Below are 17303 nucleotides of genomic sequence, written 5' to 3'. Positions count from 1 at the left end.
CCTCTTCCCTTCCCCCTTGTTCCTTCTCAAATCCTATGCATACTGGATTAACAACTCCAGGTGCTGGGCTGTCCCTTCCTGATTGGCTCATTTCCGTTGCAGGAGGGGTGGTCTATGGCCATATTGTTCCTTGTGGCTTTTAAGTTTTATCATGTACTACTAGTTTTTAGTTAGGTCTTTAGTCAAATTCCTGAGGGGGAGGAGGTGGTGTCTGTTACATTCTTAAGAGGAACTTTACAGCTGAGGGGGTTTGCTGTAGTCAGACATTCCCATCATTGTTCCAAAATGTGTTTTCCCTACCCAGGGGCCTCAGGTCCTAATGGTTCCCTTTCTCCCTACTGAATCCTATCTTTTCCTATGAAAATGTGAAGAGAAGCCAGAGTTAAGCAGAAAGGCTTCCTATTAACTTATCAGAGTTGAGTGCAGGATTTGGCTCAAGGGTCTCCTGTACAGGAGGTGGGGAGGGTCAGGTATGTAACACACTGTTCCTATGCTCAAGCAGAATTTGTGGGCTTCTGTGGGAGGGGAGGCCCCCTGAAAGCAGAGACAGGAAACTCAGGCTGGTCTCCATGTAGGACACCATAATTTCTGAATAACTCCTGACACAAAGGATGAGGAACTTGGGTCTTTTTTGCATTTCAAAGCCCTGCCTGCAGGTGACCAGGCTACTGGTGAAGAGGTTGCAGTGGTGGCTTTAAAGGCATTTGCTCCCACTTCAGCTGGGATTTCTCCACAAAAATCTTCTGAGAAAAATCTTGAAGAGGAGAGAAAAGGAGAAATGGCCAATTCTCAGGTAAGCCTTGAGTCCATTGCAAGAGGACCTATCACCTTGTTCTCAGGATAATCCATGCATGTAGAAATTGCAGGGCACCTGGGTGGTTCATTCAGTTGAGCATATGACTCTTGATTTAGGCTCAGGTCTTGATCCCAGGGACCTGCTATCCAGCCCTGCATCAGGGTTCCTTCTGAGCTTGGAGCCTACTTAAGATTTTCTCTCTCTACCTGAGTCCCTGTCCTCCATTTGCATGCATGCTCTCTCTCTCTCTCTCTCTCTCTCTCTCTCTCTCTCTCTCTAAATGAAAAAATTGTAAATACCAATGGTTTTATTTGTTTAGTTCTTATGGTTCTGTTTTAGGTTTTCATCTAATTTTTAAATTTTTTTTTCAACGTTTATTTTGTTGAGACAGAGACAGAGAGCATGAACGGGGTAGGGTCAGAGAAGGAGGGAGACACAGAATCCGGAACAGGTTCCAGGCTCTGAGCACAGAGCCCGATGCGGGGCTCGAATTCACAGACCGCGAGACCACGACCTGAGCCACAGTCGGACGCTCAACCGACTGAACCACTCAGGTGCCGCAGGTTTTCACCTAATTTTGAACATTTCAGAAATGATATTCTAGGTTATGTCTTCAGAACACTCCTCCCCTATATCCCAGAGACCTCTCTCCCTTTTCTCCAACCTGGCTTCTAGTAGGGCAACAGCAGTTGTCACTTTGAATTAAATTCCTACAAGTATTGAAAATCTTCCCTTTGTGACAGATCCAGAGAGGAAGGTGTTGAGTCCAAGTGTCCTGTTGCTGATCGGGTCTGGTCCTGGGATAGCAATCAAGGAAAACCATTCCCATTTAGGTCTTATCCGAATGCTTTCTCTGCCCCGGGTAGAGGAGGATTATGAAAACGCACAAATACACAAGATGGATATGAGGCACAGAATAATTTAGAATGTTCATCCTCTTGAGGATGTGGAAAAGCCACTTTAAGATACCCTAGATATTCCAGGACATGACAAGTATATGCGATAAAGTCTGTATAAATCCATGATGGCCTTAACTTGTTTATATTGTGATTTACTGTTTGGGGTCACAAGAGCACACCAGCGATCTGGTGTTCTGAGGTGTGCCTTAGGCACTGATATACATTTGTTTCCTTACAGCTGATGTTACCTCTATTACTTGGGTTTGTGCTCTCTGCCAGATTCCTCCCCTGTAATGTTCATATTTTCCTTATCGGTTGTGATGATTTTAGGCTGATTCCCTGAGCAATTCCCAGACACCATCACATTTAAACTAGAAACATCTTTCTCCTAGTTTCTCTTTTCTTGTATTTTTTTCCTTGTAGCTTTTTTCTCTTTTAAGTTTATTTTGAGAGAGAGAGAGTGAGAGCAGGAGAGTGGCCAAGAGAGAGCCAAGTCCCAAGTAGGCGACACGGGGCCAGCACTGGGGCTCAAACTCACAAATCAAGAGGTCTTGACCTCAGTCTAATTCAAAAGTCAGAAGCCTGACTGAGCCATCCAGGCACCCCGTCCTTGTAGTTTCTGAGGAGGAGGACAAATGCAAAAAAAATGTGGATAAAATTAAAATTTCTCACAAGTTACAACCACCGGAGAAATACTCGAGACTGGCAGAGGAAGATACTCCTCAAGGAATTCACAACTGCCTTAATGTTGATGCTTTTCTAGAGGCAAAAAGTAAGCTTAGCTTTACCATAGTCAGACTTCTGGGATTCTGGAAGTCTTCTTTAACATATGAAATCCCTGTAGACACTTATATTTCTCCCCCCCCCAACTTAAAGTATATAATCAACAGCTCCTCTCAATCACACTGCAGCTCATTCTTCCCACAGATCCTGTCCCTGTGCTTTTACACAAACAGCCTCGTTAACCAAAAAGGCTCAAGACTATTTCCTTGAACATTGACCCCTGGCCCACCTCACATTAGTTCCCACCAGACCATGAAGACCCTCAGCGTTGTGTAGTAGATGTAATGACCTCTGCGGGTCGAGGTTCTCAATGAGTCAGACCTTCATCCTTTGTGTTTTTATTTTGCTGCATAGTCATGACACAGGCATACTCTATTTACTTCTGTGTGTTTCAGAAAAAGAAAAAAGAATCACATAATTACCATGTTTGAGTGTCTTAAAATCCTGAAATAAAACAGCACAAATGACGAATGAAACAAAATCTTTCAATGAGGGGCACGTGCATGGCTCAGTTCATTAAGCGTGGGACTTCCACTCAGGTCATGATCTCACCATTCCTGAGCTGGAGCCCAGCATCAGGTGAACAGGAGCCATGCCTCTCCATTTCTCTCTCCCTCTCTCTCTGCCTCTCCTGGTATTCTCTCTCTCCCTGTCTCTCCCTTCTCTCCCATCCACCCTGTCTCTCTCTGTCTCTCTCTCTCTTTGTCAATCATAAGTAATAATTAATTAAAAAATAAAATTTAAAAAAGCTCTCAAATAAACGCTATATTAGCAGATCATGGAGTACTACGGTCAAGACAACTCTTGAGATACTCTGTGGTGCCAGATAGTTTATTGAAGTAACACAGGGCAGGACCCGTGGGCAGAAAGAACTGTACTTTGGCTGCATGAAGCTTCTATGTTCAAGGGGAGGGTAGGTGCACAGAGTGTTCAATCACAAATGTTTCTTTAAATTTCTACGTGTAAAACTGCTTCTGCAAGATTTCTCTGGTGCTTACCATTCAGTTCAATATGAAGCAGTGGTGACATGTACCCGTGGTCATGAGACCCTGTAAAAATGTAATAACCAGGGATACCTAGGTGGCTCAGTCACAGCCTGGAGCCTGGAGTCACAGCTTGGGGTTCTCTCCCTGTCTCTGCCTCTCCACCTTTCACACCGTGCTTACCCACGTTCTCTTTCACAATATAAATAAACTTAAAGAAAAATGTAGGAACCAGCCTTTATTTGATGAATGTCCACATAATACAACTGTATGTTAGCTTTCTGTGCTACAGGTGAAAATTTTTCTGATTGTATCCCTCATCATACTAGAGTCAGAAATAACTGTTGTCTTTGTATCTTAATGTGTGTTTGTGTTGATAGTGTGAGTAAAAGACCTAAGCATCATTATCTACAATTAGTTTTATGAGTTTCATGTCACTGAAAATGTTTTGTTTGTTTTTGAGGAAGAGAGAGGCAGGGGCAGAGAGAGAGAATCCCTAGCCAGCTCCAGACTGTCAGCACAGAGCCTGAGGTGGGGTTTGAACTGGTGAAGTGTGAAATCATGACCTGAGCCAAATTCAAGAGGTGGACACTTAACCACCTGAGCCACCCAGGTGTCCTTCATTGAAAATGTTTCCTAGTCACCAGCATACTTTTCTACGTTTAATATCTATACAACTTCTTTGAATATTTGTGGATGTGAGCATGGAATGTATAAAGGTGATCAATTTTGTGTGCATACCTTCTTTCCATCATTCTTCAGGTTTGACACCTGCTATGATCATTTGGTTAGGGGCCCCTCCGTATATTTTAGGTGTCATTTTAGGTCAACTCCAGGTCAGATGACCTGGGTTAAAACCTGATCCCTACCGTGTACTGGATGCTTGAAAAAATATTCACATGAAAATAGAAGAATAATGTGTCTGTTGTCTTAGATTATGATTTATTTTGCAATAAGTTATGAAAAACTGTGAATGCTCTCTACTATCCAGGGAATGCTTGGAAAGGTTTATTGCCTTTCTTGCTATTCTAGTAGAACCTGTAATTGCTATGAATCCCATTGAGTTCCAGGTTCCCCAAAAGTTCTTGTCTTTGAGTTCTACTTCTTCGTTATTGAAATATGTATCTCATGGCCCATAGACTAATGCCTTGTTAGACGTGCAGACATCTACCCCATCCTAGAACTCCTGAACAGTATCTGCATTTTAACAAGATCCCCAAGGTCCTGTTGTGAAATTCTAATTCATATTACAATATGCTAAATACATTTGTCACTCCCCAGAACTTTCCATTGAAGAAATACATATCACATGTACTATACGATGTAAATACAATATTCAAAATGTATATGCCTGTGTTGATGCCTTCATTTTACAAATTCTCTTGAAGAAACACAGTATTTATAAAGGTTCCTACCTCCAAGGTAAAGAATATACTAGAGCATAATACTGGGTGACAAATAATCTTACCTCATCAAGCAGGAACCTCACCTAAGCCAGAACCAGTTCTCCTGATATAACTGAACTAATAGAAGTTCAGTCGTTGGTGGATCACAAAAAAACTATACCAGGTGAGGATGTGAGCAAAGCAAAAATGATTTACAAGAAATAAGGAAATCACAGGGAGGAACTTCCAAATCAGATACTCACGGAGGAAGGGGGAATGGTGTCCTTTCATTTAGGGTTAGCGTGGATATTCAGAAAGGGGAGGCCATCATCTTATGTCAAGTGGAGTATAAGGTTGCACATAAGGCTTAAGAGAACAGTTGTGTACATACTCTGCATACTTCATAGGAAATGAGGTTTGTGCTCCTCCTTGGGTGAGATTTTAGTATTATAATGAGGTAAAAGGGAGCTCCTGGGTGGCTGAGTCCATTGAGCGTCCTACTCTTCATTTAGGCTCAGGTCAGGATGAAAGTCCTGAGATCAGGCTCCACTCTGAGCATGGACCCCGGTTGGAATTCTTTCTCTCTCTGCCCCCCCTCCACTTGTGCACGCTCTATCTCCCTCAAAGATAAAAGATTTAAAATAAAATGTTTGAATGAGATGAAGGGAACTGTACTCCGTAGTTTAGTCTATTATGCGTTTGCTTAGGTGTGAGTCAGGGGTTAATCTCCAACTGAGCTCATCCAAGCTCTTCCTCAGGGCAGTCATGACCTTTTGCTGGATGGTTTCTGTTTCCACTACAGGAGACTATATCCATGGGGAGTTTTTTGTGAAGTAAAAGATAAGATAGAAAAAGAGGTTAAGTAAAGTGTGGAACTAAGATCGGTGGGTACAAGCACAAGCATTAAAGTCAGGTCTTGGAGTTCAGCTGGTGACATTAACTGCCTCTTTCATTTGACCTAGCATTAGGAACTCTGCCTGTGGCCACTTGATAACTGTGTTTTTTATTGCAGGGATTGCTGACATTCAGGGATGTGGCCATAGAATTTTCTCAGGAAGAGTTGCGGTGCCTGAACCACAGTCAGTGGGAACTGTACAGGGATGTGATGTTAGAGAACTACAGACACCTCCTTTTCTTGGGTGAGGAATACTCCTTCCACTTTGTCCAAACCATACTCAGGGATTTGTTCCTTCCCTTGAAGACTGTCTCTTGGAATCTTCCTCTTTGCATGACTGGGATTCAGATCCCTGCAGTCAGGGAAAGAAGTAGGGGTTTGTGGATATACAGAAAAATCTTCATGGTGTTTCCTTTTCAGCTTTACCTTTTCTTCCTTAGGGTAACATCATCATTTCTGTACATTAATGACAATTCTAAAGGCTAAGGGGCATAAAATGGTATCTCTTTTGTCTTAAATACCGATTTCTACTCATTGTCATGGTAGTACTCGGAAGTGGAGGTCAAGATCTGAACATGGAAACTTCATCCTGCGTGTTCTAGGGGGGTGTTGGGCCACAGCATTTGGGAAATCATTTCAAGCTTCTACTCTGTCCTCTCTGCTCTACTAAGCACAATAGTGGATCAGAAGTTAGAATCCCCAACCACACTCATATTATTTTTTTCTAATAAACAGGTCTTGTTGTGTCAAAGCCAGACCTGGTCATCTTTTTGGAACAAAAGAAGGATGTCTGGGCCGTGAAGAGAAAGGAGACAGTAGCTACACACCCAGGTAGGTGGGAAGGAAGCAGATGACAGAGGTGAGGTCCAGTCGTGAAGGAGGAATTGGACCTCAGAATGTGGTTGAGCAGCTCTCCTTGAATGGAAATTAGGTTGGAAGGCCAGTATTAGGTCTCTCCTTTCACATCAGGCATCTGCTTTCCAACACATCATGCTGTTACATTCTCAAAGGATTGTTGTTCAGTTTCACTGAAGGTCCTTCACATCCAGTGAGGTCTTCCAGAACCTTATTGGTTCTCCATTGCTTGGAGGTCTTGGGGAAATCTCTGCATTTCTGAGGAAGTCTAGGTTAATCCATTTCTGACTTCTGTTTTGCTTATTGTATGAAGTGTGTGAGGGTAGTGGTGGGCATCTTAGGGTTAGGTGCAGAGATCCCAGGAATGCTAGAGGGAGACATCAGAAGTTTTCTTGTTGATCTTTTCCAGGATTAAGGAGGCTTTCATTTTAATCATACAAAATAGAGGCCCAGTAATTTCATCAGGTAGTTGAGTAGTTGTATATGAGATTTCTTTATGATTTATTATATCAATAGTCCTGATATGACATGGGCATGTGCTTTATGAGAAGTGAGGGAGACAATTAGTAAACTTCCTATGTTTAGAAAAAGAGTTTTAATTATAAATGTAATTTCACTTCAGGAAAAATTAAGTATTTTTTTTTTTTTTTTTACTTTTCTCAGAATGTATATGTATTTAATACCAAAGATTTTTTTGATAAAGTGATTGTTGGCCTATTTTACAATTTTTTTGAAACTTGTTTATTTAGAAATGAAAGGTTTTGGGGCACTTGGTTGACTCAGAGGGTTTAGCATCTGAGTCTTGATTTCAGCTCAGGTCATGACTTCATGGTTTGAGTTTAAGCCCTAAGTCCTTTTCTGCACCCAGTGTGGAGCCTGCTTGGAATTCCCTTCTCTCTCTCCCTCTCCCTACCCCCACTCCCTTTCTCTCTCAAACTTATTAAAAAATTACAAAAAAGAAATGAAAGGTTTTTATTTGTTTGATTCTAAAGATTGGATTATAGGGGAGCCTGGGTAGCTCAGTTGGTTAAGCTTTCAACTTCAGCGTAGGTAATGATCTTGTGGTTTGTGACTTTGAGCCCCGTGTCTGGCTCTGTGCTGAGAGCTCACAGCCTGGAGCCTGCTTTGGATTCTATGTCCCCCTCCATCTCTCTGAAAGTCTCCCTGGCTTGTTCTCTCTCTCTCTCTCTCTCTCTCTCTCTCTGTCTCTCTCTCTCTCTCTCTGATACATACACATTAAAAAATAAACAATTGATTATACCCTTAAATCTGTGTGATAGGAGGGATCTATTAACATAACACATTGTGTAATGTCTTAAGTGCTTAATTCACAAAAGTTTTCATTAGAGGTTTCCATGGTTGATTTTAAGGAACATTCTTTACAATTTTAATGCCCATGAAGATAAGCCGGTAATTCAAAATGTTCCTTTTTCATGGGTGCACAGTCACAGTTGAAAATTAGAGCTAAAGCTAGGGGTGTCTGGGCTTAGGTCATGATCTCATGGTTCGAGAGTCTGAGCTCTGCATCGGGCTCTATGCTGACACTGTGGAGCCTGCTTGGGATTCTTTCTTTCTTCCTCCTCTGCTTTACCTTTTTCTCTCTCAAAGTAAATAAGGTTAAAAAATATATATATGTATATATAGTGGGCCTGTTTTAAATAGTTCATCATTTTTATGTAGAATTTTTTGGTTTACATTTTGTCTGGTTTTGAAATTCCGTAGTAATGTGCTTCCTTTTGTATGGAACTTTCCACAGCATTATTTAGGTGGGATTTTGCTTTTACCTGTGTATTTTGTTTTAGGGTGACAATTTTCAACTCATTATGTTTTTGGACAATGTGAGTGAGTCTAAGTCAGATAAGATCAGCTTTATGCCCTTTGCTAATAAAAGTATGTATTTGTAGCAGTATTACCTATGCATATTTGTGAGTCATCTTGTGTATTTCTTTCCTTGATTAGTGGTAAATGAATGTTGTATCCTGTTTAGGTGAGTTATGCTAATAGAATTAATTTCATCATGTATTTATTGGTGAATGTATGGGCTGCATGTATTTTCATTCTGGTTACCTTAGAGAGTACTTAAAACATCTTAAAGGTATAGCAAACCTTTATGCATGCTGCTAGTGCAGACCTCAACACAGGGCTTGCTTTTTTTTTTTTTTTTTTTTTTTTAACGTTTATTTATTCCTGAGAGACAGACAGAGAGAGAGACGGAGAGAAAGAGAGACCGACCGACCAAGCCCACGCAGGGGAGGGGCAGAGAGGGAGGGAGACACAGAATCTGGATCTCCAGGCTTCTTGCTGTCAGCACAGAGCCCAATGCGGGGCTCAAACTCATGAACCCCGAGATCATGACCTGAGCTGAAGTTGAGCACGTATCCAAATGAGCCCCTGAAGCAACCCTCAACACAGGATTTGAATTCCCAAACTGGGAGAACGTGTCCTAAGCTAAAATCAGGAGTTGGACACTTAACCGAATGAGCCACCTTCATGCCCCTAACACAGTTTTAAGCCGATAGTGTCAATTTTATACAAAACTCTTCTACTTATCATCTCTGCACCAGTACCCACTTTATATTGATGACATCATAAATCTTTTTTATATTGCATATATTATTACCTAGGTTTGATTTTTATGCTTTTATTTAAGAAAAAGTCTGTAGCAGAAATAAATGTGACTTGTCCTACCTTGTTACAACACTACAGGTTTCTATAATTGTGTAAGTATTTATACTTCTCAGAGAGCTTTATGTTATGTCTTTTCAGTTACTGTTTAGAATCTTTTTAGTTCAACAAGGACTTTTTTAAAAAAATTAATGTTTATTTATATTTTGAGAGAGAGACAGAGACAGAATCTGAAGCAGGCTCCAGGCACTAAGTCTTCAGCAAGATCACAACACAGGGCACGGACTCACCAACCATGAGAACATAACTTGAACCAAAGTTGGATACGTGACCAACTGAGGCACCCAGGTGCCCCTAGAAGGACATTCTTCAACATTTTTGTAGGACAGATCTGCTGATAAACTTAGAGGGGTTTTGCCTTGGCAAAGTCTTCATTTCTAAATGCATGGAAAACAGCTGTGCCAGGTAGGGTATTCTTGGTGGATAGTTTTTGATCCTTCAGTATTTGAATACATTGTTTCATGCTTTTCTTTCTATAAGGTCTACTGAGAACCCCACTCACAATCTGATAGGAGCTCTCTTGTACATGAGTTGCCTTTGTCATGCTTTTCAAAATTCTCTTTTCACTGGTCATTTTTGGTAGGTTAATTATAACATGTCACTGTGTTCATGTCTTGTCTTTTTTCTTCTATTTTTACTTAAATTCTAATTAGATAACATACCGTGCAAAATTGATTTCAGTATAATTCAGTGGCTCATCACTTACATACATCATAACAATTACGTACATCATAACAATTGCTTTCCTTAATAGCCATCACCAAGCAACCTGTCCCTCACCCATCTCCCGCCATTGATACTTATCCTACTGTGAATTTACCGTGCTTGTGAATTTGTCTCTTCTTTCCACATACAAGAGAGCTACAAGCCTTTAGTTCTTCATGGAAACTCTCTGCCCCCTTTCACTCTGCTCTCCTTATGGGGTCCCGTTAATGTACACATTGTTCCACTTGTCGGTGTCCCGTGTGTCCCTAGACTTTGTCCTTTTCCACATTTTTCTTTGGTCCTCTTAGGTAATTTAAAACAAGGGTCTTTAGATTGTCCACTTCTTTTTTCTGCTTGATCAAGTCTGTTGCTGACTCCTTTGTATATTTTTAAATTCAGAGATTCTCCACTTGAGCTCCCAATTGTTTCTTATACTTTGCCTCTTTGGGCTTACGTTTTGGTCATGCATAGTTTTTCTGCTCTCATTTAGGTACCTGTTTTCTCTTCTTCCTCCATGAGCATCTTTATGATGATTTCTTCTTGACTTCTTTGTCATTGATACTTCGTAATTAATTTAAGGTCAGTTTTGGAGATTTATTTCATTCCTGTGAGTGAAACAAGTTCTTCTATTTCTTTATGGCCTTGTGGCCTTTTGTTGAGATTAGTGAATTTAAGAAAACAGCTTCTGGGCTTAGGCTTATGAACTTGTTTTTACAGGAGAACACAAGTAATTGGTAATGTCTGAATTTTTGTAATTTCCCAGTTTACGAAAGTCTAGTTACTTCTTTAGAGCCCATACCTTCCTCTGTTGTCCTCAGCTCTGTGGTCTCTCCAGTGTGTAAACAAAAGCTCACCTGTTGTCTCAGCATCCATCATAGTCACAAACTTTGTCTCTTTGATGTTTCTCTTCTTTTCTACTTGCCTGCTTGGGCTGGGTTCTCCTAATTGCCTTCTGGAGCACTCACAAAGTAATTTAGTCCATTTTTGTCTCCATGGGGGAGCCACCGTCCTGATGCTCCCTATTTCTTCACTGCTGATATCCTGTGATGGGTATTAATTTTGGATATTAGCCTTTAACATATATGCATGTGAGGATAGTAAGTGAGAGAACTGATCGTGTATCTTTTACTTGTGTCTTTTCATAACACCATAGGCTTGTTGGCAAAGTCAGGTAAAGAATATTCTTTTTAAAGAGTGATGTAGGAACAAATGCAAGTTGTGGTTCTTAGTATTTACACTCAGTGATGACTTGGATGAAGATGGAGGGTAGAAATGAAGTTATGATGGATATCGCCAAACCGGGACAATTGCCCTTAGTAGAACCCATACTGCCAGAAGAGATCAAGCGTATAAAATACTTGGGGGAAAACCCCACCTTAAGTCAGTTCCATTTGAATCCCAGGACCAAAATCCATTTTCGTAAAGTTTTATTTTTTTAAATATTTATTTATTAATTTTTGGTTGTTTCTCATTTTTTTAAATATGAAATTTATTGTCAGATTGGTTTCCATACAACAACCAGTGCTCATTCCAACAGGTGCCCTCCTCAATGCTCATCACCCACTCTCCCCTCCCTCCCAGCCCCCACAAACCCTCAGTTTATTCTCAGTTTTTAAGAGTCTCTTATGGTTTGTCTCCCTCCCTCCCTTTTTCTTTTTCCTTCCCCTCCCCCATGGTCTTGTATTAAGTTTCTCAGGATCCACATAAAAGTGAAAATATATGGTACCTGTCTTTCTCTGTATGACTTAGCATAACACTCTTCAGTTCCATCCACGTTACTGCAAAAGGCCATATTTCATTCTTTCTCGTTTCCAAGTAGTATTCCACTGTGTATATAAACCACAATTTCTTTATCCATTTGTCAGTTGATGGACTTTAAGCTCTTTCCATAATTTAGCTATTGTTGAAAGTGCTGCTATAAACATTGGGGTACAAGTGCCCCTATGCATCAGTACTCCTGTATCCCTTGGGTAAATTCCTAACAGTGCTATTGTTGGGTCATAGGGTAGATCTATTTTTAATTTTTTGAGGAACCTCCCCACTGTTTTCCAGAGGAACTGCACCAGTTTGTATTCCCACCAACAGTGCAAGAGGGTTCTCGTTTCTGCACATCCTCTCCAGCATCTATAGTCTCCTGATTTGTTCATTTTAGCCACTCTGACTGGCATGAGATGATATCTCGGTGTGGTTTTGATTTGTGTTTCCCTGATGAGGAGTGACGTTGAGCATCTTTTCATGTGCCTGTTGGCCATTTGGATGTCTTCTTTAGAGAAGTGTCTATTCGTGTTTTCTGCCCATTTCTTCACTGGATTACTTGTTTTTGAGGTGTGGAGTTTGGTGAGCTCTTTGTAGATTTTGGATACTAGCCCTTTGATATGTCATTTGCAAATATCTTTTCCCATTCCGTTGGTTTCCTTTTAGTTTTGTTGACTTGTTTCCTTTGCAGTGCAGTAGTTTTTATCTTGATTAAGTCCCAATAGTTCACTTTTGCTTTTAATTCCCTCGTCTTTGGGGATGTGTCAAGTAAGAAATTGCTGCGGCTGAGGTAAGAGAGGTTTTTTCCTGCTTTCTCCTCGCGTTTTGATCATTTCCTGTCTCACATTCAGGTCCTTTATCCATTTTGAGTTTATTTTTGTGGATGGTGTAAGAAAGTGGTCTGGTTTCATTCTTCTGCATGTTGCTGTCCAGTTCTCCCAGCACCATTTGTTAGACTGTCTTTTTTCCATTGAATATTCTTTCCTGCTTTGTCAAAGATTAGTTGGCCATACTTTTGTGGGTCCAATTCTGGAGTCTCTATTCTATTCCATTGGCCTATGTGTCGGTTTTTGTGCCAATACCATGCTGTCTTGATTACAGCTTTGTAGTAGAGGCTAAAGTCTGGGATTGTGATGCCTCCCGCTTTGGTCATCTTATTCAATATTACTTTGGCTATTCGGGGTCTTTTGTGGTTCCGTACAAATTTTAGGATTGCTTGTTCTAGCTTCAAGAAGAATGCTGGTGCAATTTTGATTAGGATTGCATTGAATGTGTAGATTGCTTTGTGTAGTATTGACATTCTAACAGTATTTATTTTTCCAATCCATGAGCGTGGAATGTTTTTCCATTTTTTTGTATCTTCTTCAATTTCCTTCATAAACTTTCTATAGTTTTCAGCATACAGATTTTTGGTTCGGTTTATTCCTAGGTATTTTATGCTTCTTGGTGCAATTGTCAATGGGATCATTTTCTTTATTTGTCTTTCTGTTGCTTCGTTATTAGTGTATAATAATGCAACTGATTTCTGTACATTAATTTTGTACTCTGCGACTTTGCTGAGTACTGAAAGCTTGGCTTCATCTTTGCCAATTTTGATGCTTTTGATTTCCTTTTGTTGTCTCATTGTTGATGCTAGAACTTCCAACACTATGTTAATATCGGTGAGAGTGGACATCCCTGTCGTGTTCCTGATTTCAGGGGGAAAGCTCTCAGTTTTTCCCCATTGAGGATGATATTAGCTGTGGGCTTTTCACAAGTGCCTTTTATGATATTTAAGTATCACGACTTCCTCCAGGGTTTTTATTAAGAAAAGATGCTGAATTTTGTCAAATGCTTTTTCTGCATCAGTTGACAGGATCATTTTATTGACAGGATCTTTATTAATGTGATCTATCACATTGATTGATTTGCGAACGTTGAACCAGCCCTGCAGCCCAGGAATGAATCCCACTTGATCATGGTGAAGAATTCTATTTATATGCTGTTGAATTCGATTTGCTACTATCTTAATGAGAATTGTTGCATTCATATTCATCAGGGATATTGGCCTGTAGGTCTCTTTTTTTTGCTGGGTCTTGGTCTGGCTTGAGAACCAAAGTAATGCTGGCTTCATAGAATGAGTCTGGAAGTTTTCTTCCCTTTCTCTTTTTTGGAACAGCTTGAGAAGGATAGGTGTTAACTCTGCTTCAAATGTCTGGTAGAATTCCCCAGGGAAGCCATCTGGTCCTGGATTCTTATTTGTTGGGAGATTTTTGATAACTAATTCAGTTTCTTCACTGGTTATGAGTCTATTCAAGTTTTCTATCTCTTCCTGTTTGAGTTTTGGAAGTGTTTGGGTGCTCAGGAATTTTTCCACTTCTTCCAGGTTGTTCAGTTTGTTGGCATATAACTTTTCATACTGTTCCCTGATAATTGCTTGTATTTCTGAGGGATTGGTGTAATAATTCCATTTTCATTCATGATTTTATCCATTTGGGTCCTCTCCCTTTTCTTTTTGAGGAGCCTGGCTAAAGCTTTATCAATTTTGTTTATTTTTTCAAAACACCAACTCTTGGTTTCATTGATCTGCTCTACAGTTTTTTTTTAGATTCTATATTTTTTATTTTTGCTCTGATCTTTACTATTTGTCTTCTTCTGCTGGGTTTGGGGTGTCTTTGCGGTTCTGCTTCTATTTCCAGTAGGTGTGCTCTTAGGTTTTGATTTGGGATTTTTCTTGTTTCCTGAGGTAGGCCTGGATTGCAATGTATTTTCCTCTCAGGACTGCTTTCGCTGCATCCCAAAGCGTTTGGATTGTTGTATTTTCGTTTTCATTTGTTTCCGTATATTTTAAAATTTCTCCTCTAATTGCCTGGGTAACCCATTCATTCTTTAGTAGGGTGTTCTTTAACCTCCATGCTTTTGGAGGTTTTCCAGACTTTTTCCTGTGGTTGATTTCAAGTTTCATGGCACTGTGGTCTGAAAGCGTGTATGGTATGATCTCAATTCTTTTATACTTATGAAGGGCTGTTTTGTGACCCAGTATGTGATCTATCTTGGAGAATGTTCCATGTGCACTCAAGAAGAAAGTGTATTCTGTTGCTTTGGGATGCAGAGGTTTAAATATATCTGTCAAGTCCATCTGATCCAGTGTATCACTCAGGGCCCTTGTTTCTTTATTGATCGTGTGTCTAGATGATCTCTCCATTGCTGTAAGTGAGGTATCAGAGTCCCCTGCAATTACCATATTCTTATCCATAAGGCTGCTTATGTTTGTGATTAGTTTTATATATTTGGGGGCTCCTGTATTCAGCTCATAGATATTTATAATTGTTAGCTCTTCCTGATGGATAGACCATATAATAATTATATAATGCCCTTCTTCATCTGTTACAGCCTTTAATTTAAAGTCTAGTTTGTCTGATATAAGTATGGCTACTCCAGCTTTCTTTTGACTTCCAGTAACATGACAGTTCTCCATCCCCTCACTGTCAATCTGAAGGTGTCCTCAGGTCTAAAATGAGTCTCTTGTAGACAGCAAATAGATTTTTTTTTTAATCCATTCTGATACCCTACGTCTTTTGGTTGGAGCATTTAGTCCATTTACATTCAGTGTTATTACAGAAAGATATGGGTTTAGAGTCATTGTGATGTCTTTAGGTTTCATGCTTGTAGTGATGTCTCTGGTCCTTTGTGGTCCTTGCAACATTTCACTCACAGAATCCCCCTTAGGGTCTCTTGTAGGGCTGGTTTAGTGGTGGTGAATTCCTTCAGTTTTTGTTTGGGGAAAACTAAAATACATTATTGTAAATCTTTAAAAATATTTTACTCATTTTTGAGAGAAAGAGTGCAAGCAGGGGAGAAGCAGAGAGAGAGATGCATATTCAGAAACAGGCTAAAGGCTCTGAGTTATCAGCAGAGAGTCTGATGTAGGGCTTGGATTCTCGAACCATGAGATGGTATCTTGGGCTGAGGTCAGATATCCGACCAAGTGAGCTACCCAGCTGCCCCTCCAAAATTCATTTTTATTCTTAAATATTCTCTGAAAGGACTTTGGAAATTCTTGAAAATGAACCAATCCATGCCAAAACTAATGATTGAAATCATTTCAAATATAAAATTGGTTTAATCCTTCATTTACTTATTCACTGAAATGTTTCTAAAAGTTAGAATTTTTATCTTCCTTTTTCAGTGTCTAAGTGTGGTTGTTTTGAGAGGTCTTTTCAGAGGATTAATTATTCTTCCACCTTGCCTTAGCCTTCCTTTTCCAAAGTCTCTAATAACCAGACAGTCCGTATGCAAACATCACTGTTCAATGTTATCACATAGTGCCTAATTTGGATTTAGTTTTTATGTGTGGTGAACTTCAGAAGGCCTTTAGTGAGAACTCTATCTTCCATAATTATCAAGGTGTTTAGTATGGAGATACAATTTTCCAATGCCAAGAATCTGGCAAGAAATGTGAAGCAAGGGTCAAATCCTCAATTTCAGAGAACTCCATTTACAAACATCCAGTATAAAAGTAATAAATGTGGGAAAGTGTCTTATGAAAGCTCAAATCCAATTGCACATCATTGCATCCTTACTGGAGAGAAGACTTAAAATGCAGCAACTCTGGTAAACTTTTAACCAGTCTTCAAAACTTGCTCAACAGCAGAGATTTCATAATGGGAAGAAAGCTTACAAATGTAACAATATGGCAAACGCTTTCAGTACCACAAAACTTGTCAACATGAGGTGTGATATATACTGGGGAGAAGGCTGAAAAGTGTTTTTAAAAATGTGGCAAAGGCTTTAGGCAGAACTTCAAACTTTGTGACCATCACAGAGTGCATACTGAAAGAAAGATTACCAATGTAAAAAATTTGACAAAGCATTTAATCCTCATCAAAACTTTTCAACATGAGACCGTCCTGAGGAGATAGCTTACAGATGTGAAGAATGTTGGCAAACTCTACCCACAAGTGAACTCTCATAAAACATCAGAAAACCACACTGGATATAAACCCCAGAAATGTAATGAATGATGAAAAACTTTGTGTTTAATGTATATTTAAAAAACAGCAAACTTATTTGAATATAAAAACACTACAGTTGTGAACAATTGGCCAGCTGTGTAATGTAATGTGAAATCTAAATAAACTGAGAGAATTCTCAGCAGAAAGAAGTCAATACCACTTTTGAGATATGATTCTAAATCAGAGTATTCATTATAGATGAAAATCCAAAGTGAAAACATTCAGATCACTTATTTAGCCTTGGACAATGGAGGTGCTATGGGGTGCCAACCCCTCCACAAGCGAACATCTGCTTGTAACTTGCGAGTCCCCAAATTTAAAAACATAGGTACTTTCCCATGGAAATAGCCTATTGTGGACCAGAAGCATCATCTAGAACAGCCAATACCCCTTTTTTAATACATGGCCTATATTATATGCAGTATTTTTATAATAAAGCAAGCTTGAGGAAAGAAAATATTAAGGAAATAATAATGAAGAGAAAACACATTTACAGTATATATACAAATTTGTGTATAAGTGGACCCACACAGTTCAACCCCATGTTCTAACATGGTCAACTGTGTTT

The 17303-nt window shown here is 39.7% G+C and overlaps 1 protein-coding gene across 1 annotated transcript in view; it reads left to right on the top strand.

Moving 5' to 3' along the window:
* Nucleotides 1-17303, top strand: part of LOC101087952 (zinc finger protein 420-like) — a 114091-nt gene that overhangs the window by 82836 nt on the left and 13952 nt on the right. Inside the window, exons 4-6 of the mRNA XM_045047127.1 lie at nucleotides 645-793; nucleotides 5859-5985; nucleotides 6477-6572. Of these exons, the coding sequence (XP_044903062.1) occupies nucleotides 645-793; nucleotides 5859-5985; nucleotides 6477-6572 (372 nt within the window). The remainder of the gene's footprint in view (nucleotides 1-644; nucleotides 794-5858; nucleotides 5986-6476; nucleotides 6573-17303) is intronic.

Source organism: Felis catus, chromosome E2 (genome assembly GCF_018350175.1).
Source record: "Felis catus isolate Fca126 chromosome E2, F.catus_Fca126_mat1.0, whole genome shotgun sequence".
Taxonomy (NCBI): Eukaryota; Metazoa; Chordata; class Mammalia; order Carnivora; family Felidae; genus Felis; species Felis catus.
Note: the sequence above shows the minus strand (reverse complement) of the source record. Positions and strands in the feature narration are given on the sequence as shown.